Below are 14,368 nucleotides of genomic sequence, written 5' to 3' on the forward strand. Positions count from 1 at the left end.
TATAATATATATATAATAATACACTCAGTGCCAGATGCGACAGGCGACCAGCCATCCTGACGGTCACAAAAATGAGATATATGTACTAAACGGTTCCTAAAGTCTAACCTCTTAAATCAGCAAAAATAATCCAACATATATAAATATCTCTGGTACTGAGAAATATTTTCAACTTCAAACTGCCATATCTAGAAAGTGACTGGATGTGCATTGGATCCTTTTTGTTTAACTACGTCCAATTATACCAAGTGATTTGAATTTAAGTGTAACTTTGATACGCCCTTACAAGGTATCATATGTATGTACCAAAAATAGTTGTAAGTTTAATCTGAAACATCACGTGAAACGCAAATAAATGAATGTGTTGCCAGCATGATTCTTAATTTCCTAAAGCGTCAAAACACACTGACAGCGCATGCAGGTCGGGTGCGTGTCGGGTCCCGCGTCCGCTCGTGGTGTGTTTTCGTCCATATAAATACACGGAATCACACCCGCTGTGCACCCGACCCGACACGCACCCGACCTGTACCCGTTGTCTGTATGTTTCACGCTTCAAGTTAACAGATTCTGATTCATTAAGGGTTTGAGTAGTTTAGAGTATAGATACTTTTAGCCCACGGTGCAGTTGAGCTACTCAAATTGTCAATTAGTTACATTTACGAGTACGTGGACATAGCGGTAGCTAGGTAAATTGGTTCTCTAGGTGCTCCGGAGTTAATTTTGTAACTCTGGTACTCAGAGTGTAGGGAATTCCCTGCTTTGAGACCACATAAGTGATGTGATTGCTTGACATATTACTATTGTTCTGCTATAAGAACACTGAGTACGTATTCTGGCTACACTTTTTTGCTTATGGAAACTGGCTTAAATGATTAAAATTTAAAATGAAAACGATTGCTCTATGCACATTGGTATATGTATATAATATTGTAATTCTAACAATAAACACTTTTTGTTATAACTCTTTTTGATGTATTATTTTCTAAACAACTCGTAGTTAAGTTTTACTGTACTTTTCATATTTCTGTATTTATATTACTGTATATTTCGACTTAGATACATTTGTTTATATATAAATTCGGTCATGGTTTCTAGAAACTAGTCGCTATACTAAACAAGAACAATGTTTTAAATTCTACCATCATGTAACATTCGATGAACACAGTAAAGTTGTTATGAAAATTTCTTATTAAATACATGGTGTATTGCTAACATTAAATTTTTATTTTTTGTATTTTCAGCCACAATATGATAATCTCTGAAAGGTGACAATAAATGAATTACTTTTTAGGATAACGGCCTACATCAAAAACGCCTTTTTAACGCAAATTTTAAAAGAACTGAGGTGTAACTGGCCCGCAAAGCTAACGGATCCTGCACCGGCCACTTTTAACCAAGTACATTCTGAACACAGCTGTGCAGTTCAAATAGTGACATCTAATAAATTTATTTAAATTGAATATTATGTTTTTATAGTGTTTTTTGTGACGATACTCCACTACTTTGTTATTATTATTATTATTATTGACACAAAGATCGTACAAACACAAAGAAAAGTTCATTTGATACGACTTTTTTGTCACGTTGAGGCAATAGAGGCTGGACGTGGCAGTACAATCGAAGGAATTTTTCTTTGTGTTTATTCAATTTTGGTATGAATAATAATAGCTTTGACATCTAATTAAGTTGAAATTAGGGGACAATAATATTATTGTGAATTTATATTTAAAGATCGATGTACAGACAACAGCACATCAAGCTATACATTGTAAGATAGTCTTATAGAAGTTTTAGCGGTTAAAACAAATAGAAACTAAAAAAATAACTAATTAGTCAGATTTCGAATTCCACATGCAGATCCATTATAAAACTCGTTATGACCAATAGTGTTAAAATTGCATTGTAGTAGTATCACTAGTACAGTTGCCACATTGCACATTGGGTTACTTTATAGAAGTATACATACAGATTACATCGATGAGTGACGAATCTCTTGGAAAAATATTTCATCTCTCTTTGATTTACTTAATAAAGAGAAAGAAAGAAGATGTAAAGGTGTAAGGTTTTCCCAGGAGATTTTGCATTTGTAATAAGAATTTTATACGCTGACATTATCGCTTATAGTCGATATAGGCATGTGTTTGTCGGGGCCAGAGTGTAGGGGGCAGGGAGGTCGTTTCACGCTCCGTTTACAGCGGGGTCTTTCTACGATTTTACGCGTTCGTTGCGAGCTCCTGCTCGTTGGAAGTTTCGACAAATCCCCGACAGACGCTGACTTGTCGAAAACCTTCCTGTTGTTAGCGGGCTTGGGCCGCTTAGGCCGAGGTCAGTCGATCACGTGTTTGATCTTCGCGTATAAGACGCACGCGAACAGGAAGCCGAAGATTGGTATGACAGACATCCCGACACCAACGGCAGCGAGGATGATTAAATGATCGCGTATGTGATTTATGAAGTAGCGTATACATCCCTGGAAAGAAATAAAAACGTTTATACAGGGTGATTTGTAAAATACTAGCAACCACGAAGGACTATATTACTAACATCATAAACGATAATATTTGTTCCATGGCTTTTAATAATTGATCAGAGTTTACTTTCGTACAAAAATAAATACAAAATTTAAATAGATCGCTCTAAACGTTAACTCTGTGTTACTCTGTCAAGGGGATGGGCATCGTCGCGGAGGACGCTTGCACTTTTTAACTTATTCTACCAAATGCAGATCTAAAAAGTGTCAGTTAGTACAAGGACAAGAGTACGTTAAGCTTGACACTAACGGTTTAAACTTAACTCTATGCCGCTTGCAATAAGAGCGGTCCAAATTCCAAAGTGTCAGGCTTGATGTGCTCTTGACTGTACAACAAAAACTTAAAAGTTTTATTTTTGGTAAATTTATTGTTTTGCAAAACAATAAATTTAGCATTTTAAAAATTAAGCCTGTATACAGGTTCGTAACACTAGCGATGTAGTATTTATATACGTTGTTATATTTTATTGAGCGTCCACAATGTACTCCTCGATACGAGGAATCTTAAAGCTAAAAATGGAAGCATCGTCCGTCCGCGAACCCAGTGAAGGTTAAATCGAGCAAAATAGCTACGCTTGTGTTGAATATTTCGCACGCGAAACCAAATAGTGTCATAACTCAAAATTGTTGAGTTGAAAAAAAAAACAATGAAACCAATGTCGCATTGTTAATACAATAGGGAAAAGAGTGTATTAACTAAAAAGTGTATTTTTTTAGAGTCGATAAAAAATCAATTACTCACCTTCCCGTGAAATATTATTTATGTATAGGTTAAAGTTTATCACAGACATCTAAATAATTTCTAAGTATATTTAAAAATAAAATTGAAATAATAATGTCATATTTTTGAGTGAGGACTGTTTTGGCCAGAAATAGCTCACACAAAGTTCGTATCGTTTTGAGTTAAGTAGATATCTTTTAATTGTTTCTTACAATATTATAACGACGGTTTTATTGACGTATAGCTAATTTGACTAAATTTTAAGTTCAGGAAAACGGTATAATCTTGAATTTCACTTATTTTGAGTTACAACGCTATTGTAATAGCAGTGCGATATATTGCACTGTTAATACAATAGTGTACTAACTCAAATTGTGTATTTTTTCAGAATCGATGATAAACGAATTACTCACTTTCCGTGACAGATTATTAAAATTTATATTTAAATTTAAATCTGCACGGATAAAGTTTATTACAGACATGTAAACAATTTTCTACTCGCCAAATATGCCGATATTTGCATAAAGACTAACAAAAGTTTTGTCTCATTTTGAGTTAAGTAGATATCTTTCAACTGTTTCTTACAATATTCTAATTGATTAGCTTATTAGCGCTTTTATTGACGTGTAGAGAATAAAATTTTACGTTCAACATTAGTATAATCTCGAATTTCACATATTTTGAGTTACAACACTATTGTAATAGCAGTGCGATATGTTCTCGTTAATAAATGGAAAATTAAGTATTGTGTGTAAATGAAAACAATCAGATTATTCGCAATAAGATACATTGTGTATTTTTTAATTTTCGAATTGTGTTTTCTCAAATTCACAATTTTGAGTTACGACAATATTTGGTTTGATGTGCGATTTCAAGTGCACTCCATCGGCTCAAAATTAATATCACCGCTCATGTTGTCATTTTCAATTGTTCTTATTGTTTTTAAGTATATTGCTACAGTAGATAGTCAGCGTTTCATCCACTCCGTGCCTTCTTATGCTCAATTTATATTGCGGCGAAAAGAAATGGAAGTGAATTTTTGTAACGGTACAATAGTACATAGCATAATTAACTGTATGTTCAACTGTGTAACGTACAAACTAGATACGAGCCAACATCTTCCGCGGAATTCTTAAAGATTTTGGATTTTTTGAATTTTCCTTCTTGGAATCTTCTTTCTTTGGAGATTTTGAATCTTCCGCGGAATGCGCAAGCAATGCGGAATTCTCGAGCATGCGCGAGAATTCCGCGGAAGATTTTGGCTCGTATCTAGTTTTTACGTTACACAATTGACCATAAAGTTCATTATGCTACGTGCAATATCTGTTGCTAATGTTTTTTTTCTAAACTAGTGAGTTTGTTTATTCTATAGTGATAGAATAGTGTTAACTGACAGATGTATATTTATGTAGAAATTAGGGAACAAAAATATAATTGTGATTTCATATTTCAGGAGAATAATGTGAAGTTTTTTAATATTCAGCTGTCAAGAAAAAAAATGCTCTATGACACGGATATTCACCGTGTAATGTATGTTGGAGGGATGGTCTCGTGCTCCGCAGCGGATTGTGACGGTCTTGCAGCAGGAGTCGGGCACGAGCATGCGCGGGTCGTGCTCGTGCCACGCGCTGCGCCGCCAGTCCTCGAACCGCACCGCGCCACAGCATTTGAACTGCAATTGATGTTCAACTATTTAAATAAATAACGCACACACTGAACATAGCCCAGCACTAGGGCAACCCTGTGTCGCGGGTGCCATGGACCCACACATAGACAACCACAAACTACACCCAAACTCACGAGATAAATAAATGTAGGCCATACAAATATTTCTCCCGGCCCGGGAATCGATTCTGGCACCTCTGCGTGGCATTCATGGTAACCTTTCGACCACGGAGGTAGTTTAATTTGTATATTACGGGAACCTACAGTGCAATAGATGCCGAATAATAACAATAATCTTTACCTACATACATATCATAAACCCTCTGTGATATGTTCAAAAGCAGCAATTTGTTAGAACAAATTTACTACATGTGAAAATGTTATTAGTGCTTAATAATAAGATCAAATTCAATTTTATTATTACATTCAAATTTCGAACATCTTTGGAAAACAAAACAATTTGATTCGACCTCAATTCTATTATCAATCGAGATGAAGTTGTATTCGAAATGAAAACTAAATGTCAGTAGCAAACAATTTTGACAAATTTCTCACGTTACTTTTTTTTTTAATTTATTAAGGCTTTGGCAAAGCCATCAGCCTAAACATGAAGTTTAATTATGTTTCTGTAAATATGGCCGCCACAAAGAGGATAGGCAATTTGAGGCGGCGTGCTTAGATTGACTCGGGATTCCTTAAAACGGGCCGATACGGGTATTTTAGTTCGAGATTCGTATAATTTCGCGTTTTAATCTTCGATTAAGGCACAATAGCACTATTCTATTCCACTTTAAACTAGATTTCACAAAATAATTGAAAGTCAAAATAAAAACGACACTTTTCCCTCCAAAAGGTCCAGAGCGAATCCTCTCACGTTACTTGTTATCGAACGATATGATAGTTGGGGCCGACTCTAGTTTGTTTATTCATTTAAAAAAAGTACGGTTGCATGACATGCATGAGAAAAGTTATTATTTGCCGCCATTTCGCCAGTCGTAACATGCGGTTCCTGAACACATCATAGAGAGTTTATAATATTTGTGTAGATAAAGCAGTGTCTGTAACTGTACAATTGTACATAATTAGGCATTAAAACACGAGTATGGGTTTATGGAACGAGCCGTCCGGCGAGTTTCATTATGTAACAGTCACATAAAGTACTATTATTGTCTTATATCAAGGTCCTCACATAAATAAATTTATAAATAACTAACTGTAATTTTTACTAAGAAAAGAAAAACCTTGGTAAGATACTGGAGTCCATACTAGGTGTTAACCTGTGTGACAGATCTAAAGGCTCCATCTGCGGATACAATACAATACTCCTACTGTAGGTAGAGATGGGAAAAACCGCTTATTTTTTTAAACGTTTAAACGTTCTAAGCTTTTTTAGACGCTTTGCATTTAAACGCTTTTTAGTTCGAAGCTTAAAAAATCGTTTAGAAAAACTTATAAGCGCATAGACTTTTTATGTTTAATAAACTTGCAACGTTGTGTTGATAGCGAAAAGCAAGAGTAGACCACTAAAGGTTTTAAGTTAAACAAGTTTATTTATAAAACAGTGGTTTTATTTTTATTTCTAAAATTATTATTCACATTGACGAATTAATTTATTTAGGAAATATAAATGGTGGGACTTCAAACTTAGGCACGTTCTAAAAAATGAAACTGTTGAGTATAGAACTGACCAACGCTTACCCTTTAAATAAAAAGCGTGCTTAGGTGCTTGTTTAAAAAGCAAACTTTTTTAAGTGCTTTTCATTTAAACGCCCACCTATAGCTGTAGGTGCTATTTAACAAGATAAAATTCACATTTAAGATTACAAAGAATATTTGCAAAAGTAAGAAACAAAACAAAACTAAAATGTTTTTGTTTGTATATGTATTTGAGTATGCATTTTATTATATCGCGTATGAAAGCTCAAACGGTCTAGCCGTTCCTCCTTTGCCCTAATAGAATGTCTTACTAAACAAAAACATTTCAAACAAAGTACTGTAGCCTATGTTATCGAGCAAGTTTTAGAGCTTAGTATTTTTTAATAAATTATAAAGCGTGTTGCTTACGTTACTTTACACTCGATGAGAACAAGAATCATTTATTATTTGTTTATTGAGCCTTGCCTCATCAGTGATCAACCTAAGCAGGTAACAAATGATTAAGACCCTCAAAACATAATTACACTTAAACTAAAAATGCATTAGTGTAAAAAATGTAACGACAAAAATCGCCGTCTAGCTCCCTTCACAACATTTTTGAACAATTCTTTTTTTGTGATTTCAGAGACAATAATAAAAATACAGTACAACTATCTTCTTAATATCTCTGGGAAATCTTCGATTTTCAAATGCACCCGAATAGAAAATTCCTTTAAATAATTGTTATTAATGGGTACCATTATTATTACTTTTTAAATAGGTAAATAGAAAAGCTACACTACTCTATTAGGTGCTGTAAAAATAGTTGCATGAATCTCGAGTAATTTTATTATCATCTATATCATTTGAAAAAATTCAGAACGTTGTTTTCATTGAATTACCAACAAATTTGTTGGCAGGTCTATGGTTGTTTTGTTTTGATTTCCATATGAACTTTATAGAGCTGTATTCACCGGCGAAGGAATAATCCTTTCTTAATAATTACTGATTTATAGTATAAATATTATCTGGTCTTCAAAAACATATAGCCAAAATAAAGTAATAACTACTCCACATACTTCCAAGTCGATTGAGTGTGTCTAGTATGCACTAAGAGCAAAGGGCAACAGACAGATTTCTGCCCCGTTGCATTTAAATATTAAATTGCGCCAGTCAGCTGTAACCATGGGAACCAGGTTTGTTAGAAAGGACAGTTTCATTTCCCATGTGTAACAATCACGAAAATCTAAGATGCCGATATAAACTATGATCTCATTTTGATTTTCGATCGATAATTTTCAATTATAAAAAGAATTAACTTTATCGTTGTCGTGACTAGAAAATGTTAGAATACGTTTATTGGTCCAAATATAATAATGTACAGGTATTAAGTAAAATAGGGTACACTGTATTCAACCTGCAAGCAGATGTGCAAATATTAATGGAATTTCATGTTTGATTTCTACACCGTATTGAATTTCAAATGAATATAAAAAAGTGTTTGTAAATTCTAAGTATTCTTTTCAAAGAACCAACATCGTGTCAAAAGCCATTTTGCCATTTTTTTAAATAAAATATTAGTGCGCATTTGACCTTCATCTCACCTGATGGAAAATGACGATGTGGTCGACGATGAAGCATAAATATTGCCTATTCACTCTCGCCTTGAAAAGGCCCAAGTTATATTTGTAATTTAAAAGTATGTCCACAAGGAAATTCAATTGTTACAAAACAATTTATTTTCATTTGTTGAAAATAATTATACATGTTAAAGCAGTTACCATTGTAAATTACTTTATAGCAACGAGGTTGGTATAAAAGATTCGTAATATTAGTTCTAGTTTGACTCTGAATGACGTCAGCACATTACGCCAGAATATTGAGGATGAGTGTTGATAAATACATAGATATTCTTGGCATGGCAAAGGCAGTACGATACAAAGATGACAATGACACATAGGCAATATGTAGACAATGGGAAGTGAAGTAGTTTTACAAGATTTTATGCTTTTGTTTCGTGCAAAGTTAATACAATTAACGAATCGATTATATCATTATTTACATAACCGATAACGATAACTTTGCATCAGAATTTTCAATGTCAAGATGATTCATGCCGAGCAATGATTCACAAGTGAGAATATCCAAGTACGGGCTTGAGTATTGGATGTGTATAAAATTTTTGATAATAATTATTGTATGTAAGATATCATTTTACTGTTTTGGTCACGTTTTCTTGATAGTCAGAAGAGTTCGAACAGACGGGGAATATTCGCTTGTACGAGGAAAAAATATTGACCAGTAGGCAATTAAAATATTAACAAAGGAAGACGCTAAGAAATATTAAAATTATTAATATTTTAATTAAGTTTTTATTGAATTTCAGTTTCACCACCACGATATTCAATTACTTTTGTGAAATTACTCCACTATTTCGTTATAATTATTAAACACAAGTCGAGCACTTAGAAAAAAATAACTTCAATCCGGATGGATTCGAACCAACGTCTCCCAGCAAACCGTGGCAGGCGCTATGTCAATTAAGCTTACTTCGAAGTGAATTTTTTCTAAGTGTTCGATCTTTGAATGAATGAAATATTCTTTATTGCACATAAAATTACAGTTAAAATACAATAAAGTAACTTAGGTATAAATATAGTAAGATAATGTGCAACAGGCGGCCTTATTGCTATGTAGCAATTTCTTCCAGGCAACCTTAGGATATAAATTTGGGATATGCAAAGGGTTTGATAATTAAAAAAGGTTTAATAATTATAAATAAACTAATGGAGTAATATTACAAAAAAATCTTAATATTTTTAAAATTGAAATAGGACGCTCCTTACAATTATACAAAATTGAAAGCCAGATAAAATGGCCACTGGTATTGGTCAGACAAAACAATATCAGTGTTGTTATATAAATAATTAAAATATTTTAAATTTATTTTATCTTATCAAATTTTATGTTCTGTATTGAAACCTTTTACATATCCCAAGTCATTGATAGGGCGTTAAAATCGTATACAGAGCGTCATTCACGCTTTAGTCTTCGTTTGTTCGATTGACAGCGAAGCAAACAAAATTAGACAGTACTGCGATGACATCACAATTTAAATTCAACGTTTTAGCTTTTTCATATTCCTTTACATGTCACTACGTTTAAATAGGTTGACTTAGGACATTTTTTTCGTGGTTTTTGTATTAGACCCGTCGTCCATTTATTTGTAAGTCAATGTCCCAAGTCTAAAAAATTTGTATGAAATAAACTTCGCTAAAATTGACTTCCTCGGTGGTACACCGGTTTACACTATGTGCTGGAGGAGAAGGTCCCGGATTTGATTCCCGGTAAGATCAGTTTGAGAAATTAACTTTTCTAAATTGGTTCTCTCTTGGTGTTCTGAGTACTGCCCGTCGAGGTTGGTGGGTTCGTTTGCATATTATTATTATTAACAATTCTAGAGATAGAAACTACAGAGTTTCTTCTTCTTTACAGAGTTATTTTTCCGATGAGTGATTACAAGTGTTTATGAATTAAAGATATATCTTTTTAAATCAAAGGAGAGCAAAATGGATGGCAATAAATATAGATCTATCAAATTAGTTTAGTTTTAGAACTGACATATCGACGGGGATAGTGCAATAACGCGTACTAGCATTGGATTATAAGTTTCCGTTTCGGTAAATTAGTGGCCAAATCAAATAGCGTAATTGTCGTGTCAGCTAAATAAGCGATTTATGGGAATCTGTTGTTATCATAGTTATCAGTCTGTAAATAACATAAATTAATGCTTACTGTCCAAAATTAAAAGTCACAGCCATTGAAATAACAAAGTAATGACGTTCAATCATTCTCTTGTAAAATTTGGTTTAGCGCAGATACGCGCCTTTTACCAATGCTACATATGCGGATTTGCATTATCCCCGACGATACAGTAATATGCTCACCTCTGCCTGCATGCGATCGACAGCGTTCGTAATAGTGGTATCGAGAGCGTAGTTCGAGAGGAAGGTGTTGTTCAGTTCAGCCTTTAATTCGTCTTCCACTGCTACCTCGTAGTAGTATGCTAGTCCGCCTGCGCCCAACTCCAGGATAAACGTTATCAGCAGGAAGTATGTATACTGCGGGAAATAAGAAATTGTTACAAATCTATACCACTACAGTGTCAATGACACTGACAAAAGTTTTAGGTGTTTTGGAATGTGTTCCGTTCTATATAGTACAGTCTGTTGCACGTCAAGCTATAGATAGACTATTGTCACACTTAAAATCTCGCAATAAGGTACTCTTCCCTTGCCTTACACAATGTTTGTAAGCGAACATATAGAATAGAATACAATAGTTCTGGCAGTTCTGAGGAAGATATTATCCTCTCTGTGTATTACGTCCTTTAAGGTAAATATACTCATACTGTGTTTATTCCGATCTTTGCTAATTAGAAAATAGTGTTGCAACGATATAATAATGATAGTAAATTCGGCCAGGAGCGTGGCTGAATATTCGGCCAAACTATTTCGCGCACGAAAAATATCAATAATCAACTTCAGTTATTTATGATAAATAATTTTGTACGTTTTTGACGTAGGTACTTAAATGTATTTTCAAATTTATAATTTTAATGATGAAGTAATTTTATATTTAATTTCACATTTGATTAACTTTTAGAAAACTAAATTTTATTTTGGTTTGTAAAGCACTTGGTTGATTTAGTTAACGTTTGTTTAGTTCTGTGTAAACGTAGTCGGAGGTCGTTTTCATTCAATATGTTAAGTTTTTTGATTTCTTAGAAAAATAGCTTAAGCTATTCTGCATTTCCTTTCGTCTTATAGATAAAGAAGCATAAAATTGAGCTTTCGCCAACTTATATTAATTTACTGTTTTTTTTAAATTCGTCCTCCTGTTTTTAGGTATTCGGTATTCGGCCGAACATTGGTTTCGAATATAACAAAAAAGAGGCTGGCTAAGCCGAATACCGAATAGTAACTGAGTATTGTTGCTACGTTATTATACACAGGGAAAAATGCTGTGTGCAATGATGTCCTTGTCGTTATATTATTGTGTGAAAGCCACCTGTGAGTATACTTTGGAATAATATTATAATAATATATAAATATCAGAATAATGTAATAATTTGGAATATCTAGTTCGATATTATAATTGTACGTCCAACCGTCTTCAATGCACAACAAAGATGATTTATTGAGTACGTATAATTTCAATTGTTCAAATTTCCGCTTATTTATGAACGTCACAGCACTGAAGTTACGGCTCAAGATCGGTAACACACATACCGGACTTAGGTGTGGTTTATTAATACCGCTCTCAAGAGTCTACACAATCTCAAATGGCTTTGGTTGATTCCGCATAACAGCGAAAGTGTTGAATTAATCACTTTGGACAAAAACTTATAGTAAAATTGAGAATATACACTGACGTGATAACACGATTCCTAAATTTTTCACGACAAAAAACACAAACTTACCTCGAACAAACTAGAACACGTATACTACCGATACGGCATAAATTTTTCAAATGGCTTTAATATCGTTTGTAAAAAAAAAATTCTGAAATGAAGCCAGTAAACAGTAAAAGTAACCCTGCCGCTCGACTCAAGCAAAATGAACCATATTAGTACGGGAAAAAATTTAATTAGAGCTGAGGTAGAATCGACTGTTAAAGTAAAATACGTCTTTCGAAATATTCCGAAATATAATATGTTGTTGTTAAAACAAACCAAAAACAGACAACTCATTGTCATTTTAGGTTTCACCAACATAAAATAATAATGAGCTGCAAACATCTGTTCATAAGTAATGCTATAGAACTTGCATGATACTTACACACAATAAACTGGTTCTATTCTCAGTCTTAAGTCCGCAGCATCCAAGTGCACTAAGGGGGACACCCAAGGCCCCTGCTATGACGAGCAGGTACGCTATGGCCGCGTAGGTGGGCGTCGGGAGGAGAGCCACATACCTATGTCGCGAGGCCACGGTCCACGCTCCCACGGCTAGCACGCCTATACCTGCAAACTGCACAAAGTGGCACTTGTCAACGTCTCTGGCAACATGCGACATACAGGGTTATTTGTAAAATATTAATAACCTTGCAGGACTAACAATTATAATTACACGTATTTGTTTTTCGACAAACGTAAAAAAATATAGTATACAGCTATTTGCTTAATATCTCTTGGCAATCTCTTTGAACTTAGTGCAGATTGAACGCACTGAATCGATTTGCAAGTATGTAGAGTAGCTATCTACTAATCTTTATTTTGGTTATATGTTTTTGATTGTCTAATAATGTACATTGAAAATTAATTAACATATAACCAGAAAAAAGATCAACTTCTACTGTCCCGATTTTTTCCGATACAATGAAATGATCCTTACAAGAAACTGAGTCGGTTAGCATAAAATTGTCAATATTATTAATTTTTATGGACAACTCTCACTTGGCATATTTTTAAGGAGTAAATGTTAATGTAAAAACGGGAATAATTTTCCAGATCTATACATATAGTTTACATGAAAAATCAAAACAACACGAAAGTAAGTAGTTCTAAAGTAGTAAATTGTACTTGATAAAATATCTAATCCAATAATTATGGAAATATGAATTCGGGTGCGCTTGGATTTTGGAAATTCGAAGGTTGTCGAGAGGTGTTAAGAAAATAGTTGCATGTATTCAAGTAACTTGAGAGAAAAATTGTTTATAGCAGAATAAATAATAGTATATGATGACCTCGGTGACCCAAAGGTTTGCATTGTAGGCGCTGATCGAAGTCCCGGCATCGATTCTCAGTCGAATTTAAAATTACTTCTCTAAATTGGTTCTGGTGTGTCAACTGTAATTATCCAGATTTACCAGACATAACTATGTGTCATCGGCACGTAACCCTACAAAAAAGGCGCATCGATTTGTAAATATCAGATAGTTAATAATAATAATTTATTAACATGTATAGGATTCACTTCACTTAAATTCTTACCCAGATATAAAAAAATATAATAAACTATTATTTTGAAAGAGTTATAAATACAATTTATGTTATACACTTTTAGTTACTTGTATTCACAAGCGTAGTTTGTAGTACACCTAATACTTTATTTTTGAAATATCCAGCTGTTTATTTTGCCCTAGATAAGATATATTCAGAGGCGTGGGCAATATTCGTTACGTTATCTGTACACATTGCATAAGATTTCCTGCCGCGCGTAGTCCCAGCAATATATATAGACACGGATAGAAAACAAAGCGAGGCAGTGACCCGAATGTGACCTCTCAGTTTGTGCAGTTCACTGCGGAGGTGTCACATTATTTATTGGGAGTGGCATATCTATATTCAACGCTTAAATTAGAGTCAATTACGAGCACCCTAAATAAACGCTAGGGTTATGGCTGCATTTGTCAGTCCGCTTCCACGCGTCGCACCATCTAAAGTTGTCTCATACAAAACTAAGTGATGCTATGTTGAAGTTTGATAATAGCTATGCAGAAATGGATAAAAAATCTCACCAAAAACACCACATTGAAGATATGTAGAACGCATTTCAAGAAATTGACGCTACAGCAGTCTGCATCTCTTGATTTCCTTGGTTTCACTTTCTTCTTTTTAGCCAGAAGAGCTCCACCATCCTTCTTTTTCCCTTCTGCCATTGTAGCCGATTAATGAGCCAAGGCTGCTTCTTTAGTTTTTTTTCATCTTCGTCTATTCATGATGTCTTGGTTTCCTGGAAAAATAATTAGGATTTTTAAGTATTACAATCATCTTATCTGTTACATGAATTATGTTGTGAATACTTACGAAGTCT

At 34.0% G+C, this 14,368-nt stretch overlaps 1 protein-coding gene across 1 annotated transcript; it reads right to left on the reverse strand.

The window, feature by feature from the left end:
• Positions 1-472: 472 nt before the first annotated feature.
• On the reverse strand, positions 473-14,276 carry LOC113235134 (CD151 antigen-like). Its single transcript, XM_026470726.1, has 5 exons — positions 14,073-14,276; positions 12,392-12,583; positions 10,499-10,672; positions 4,774-4,923; positions 473-2,470 (listed from the first exon to the last, which is right to left on the reverse strand). Exons 1-5 carry the CDS (start codon positions 14,211-14,213, stop codon positions 2,327-2,329), a joined length of 801 nt encoding a protein of 266 aa, XP_026326511.1. The 5' UTR covers positions 14,214-14,276; the 3' UTR covers positions 473-2,326.
• Between the last annotated feature and the right edge of the window lie 92 nt (positions 14,277-14,368).

The sequence above is a fragment of the Hyposmocoma kahamanoa genome, unplaced genomic scaffold, assembly GCF_003589595.1.
Source record: "Hyposmocoma kahamanoa isolate Upper Pololo Valley unplaced genomic scaffold, ASM358959v1 87, whole genome shotgun sequence".
NCBI lineage: Eukaryota > Metazoa > Arthropoda > Insecta > Lepidoptera > Cosmopterigidae > Hyposmocoma > Hyposmocoma kahamanoa.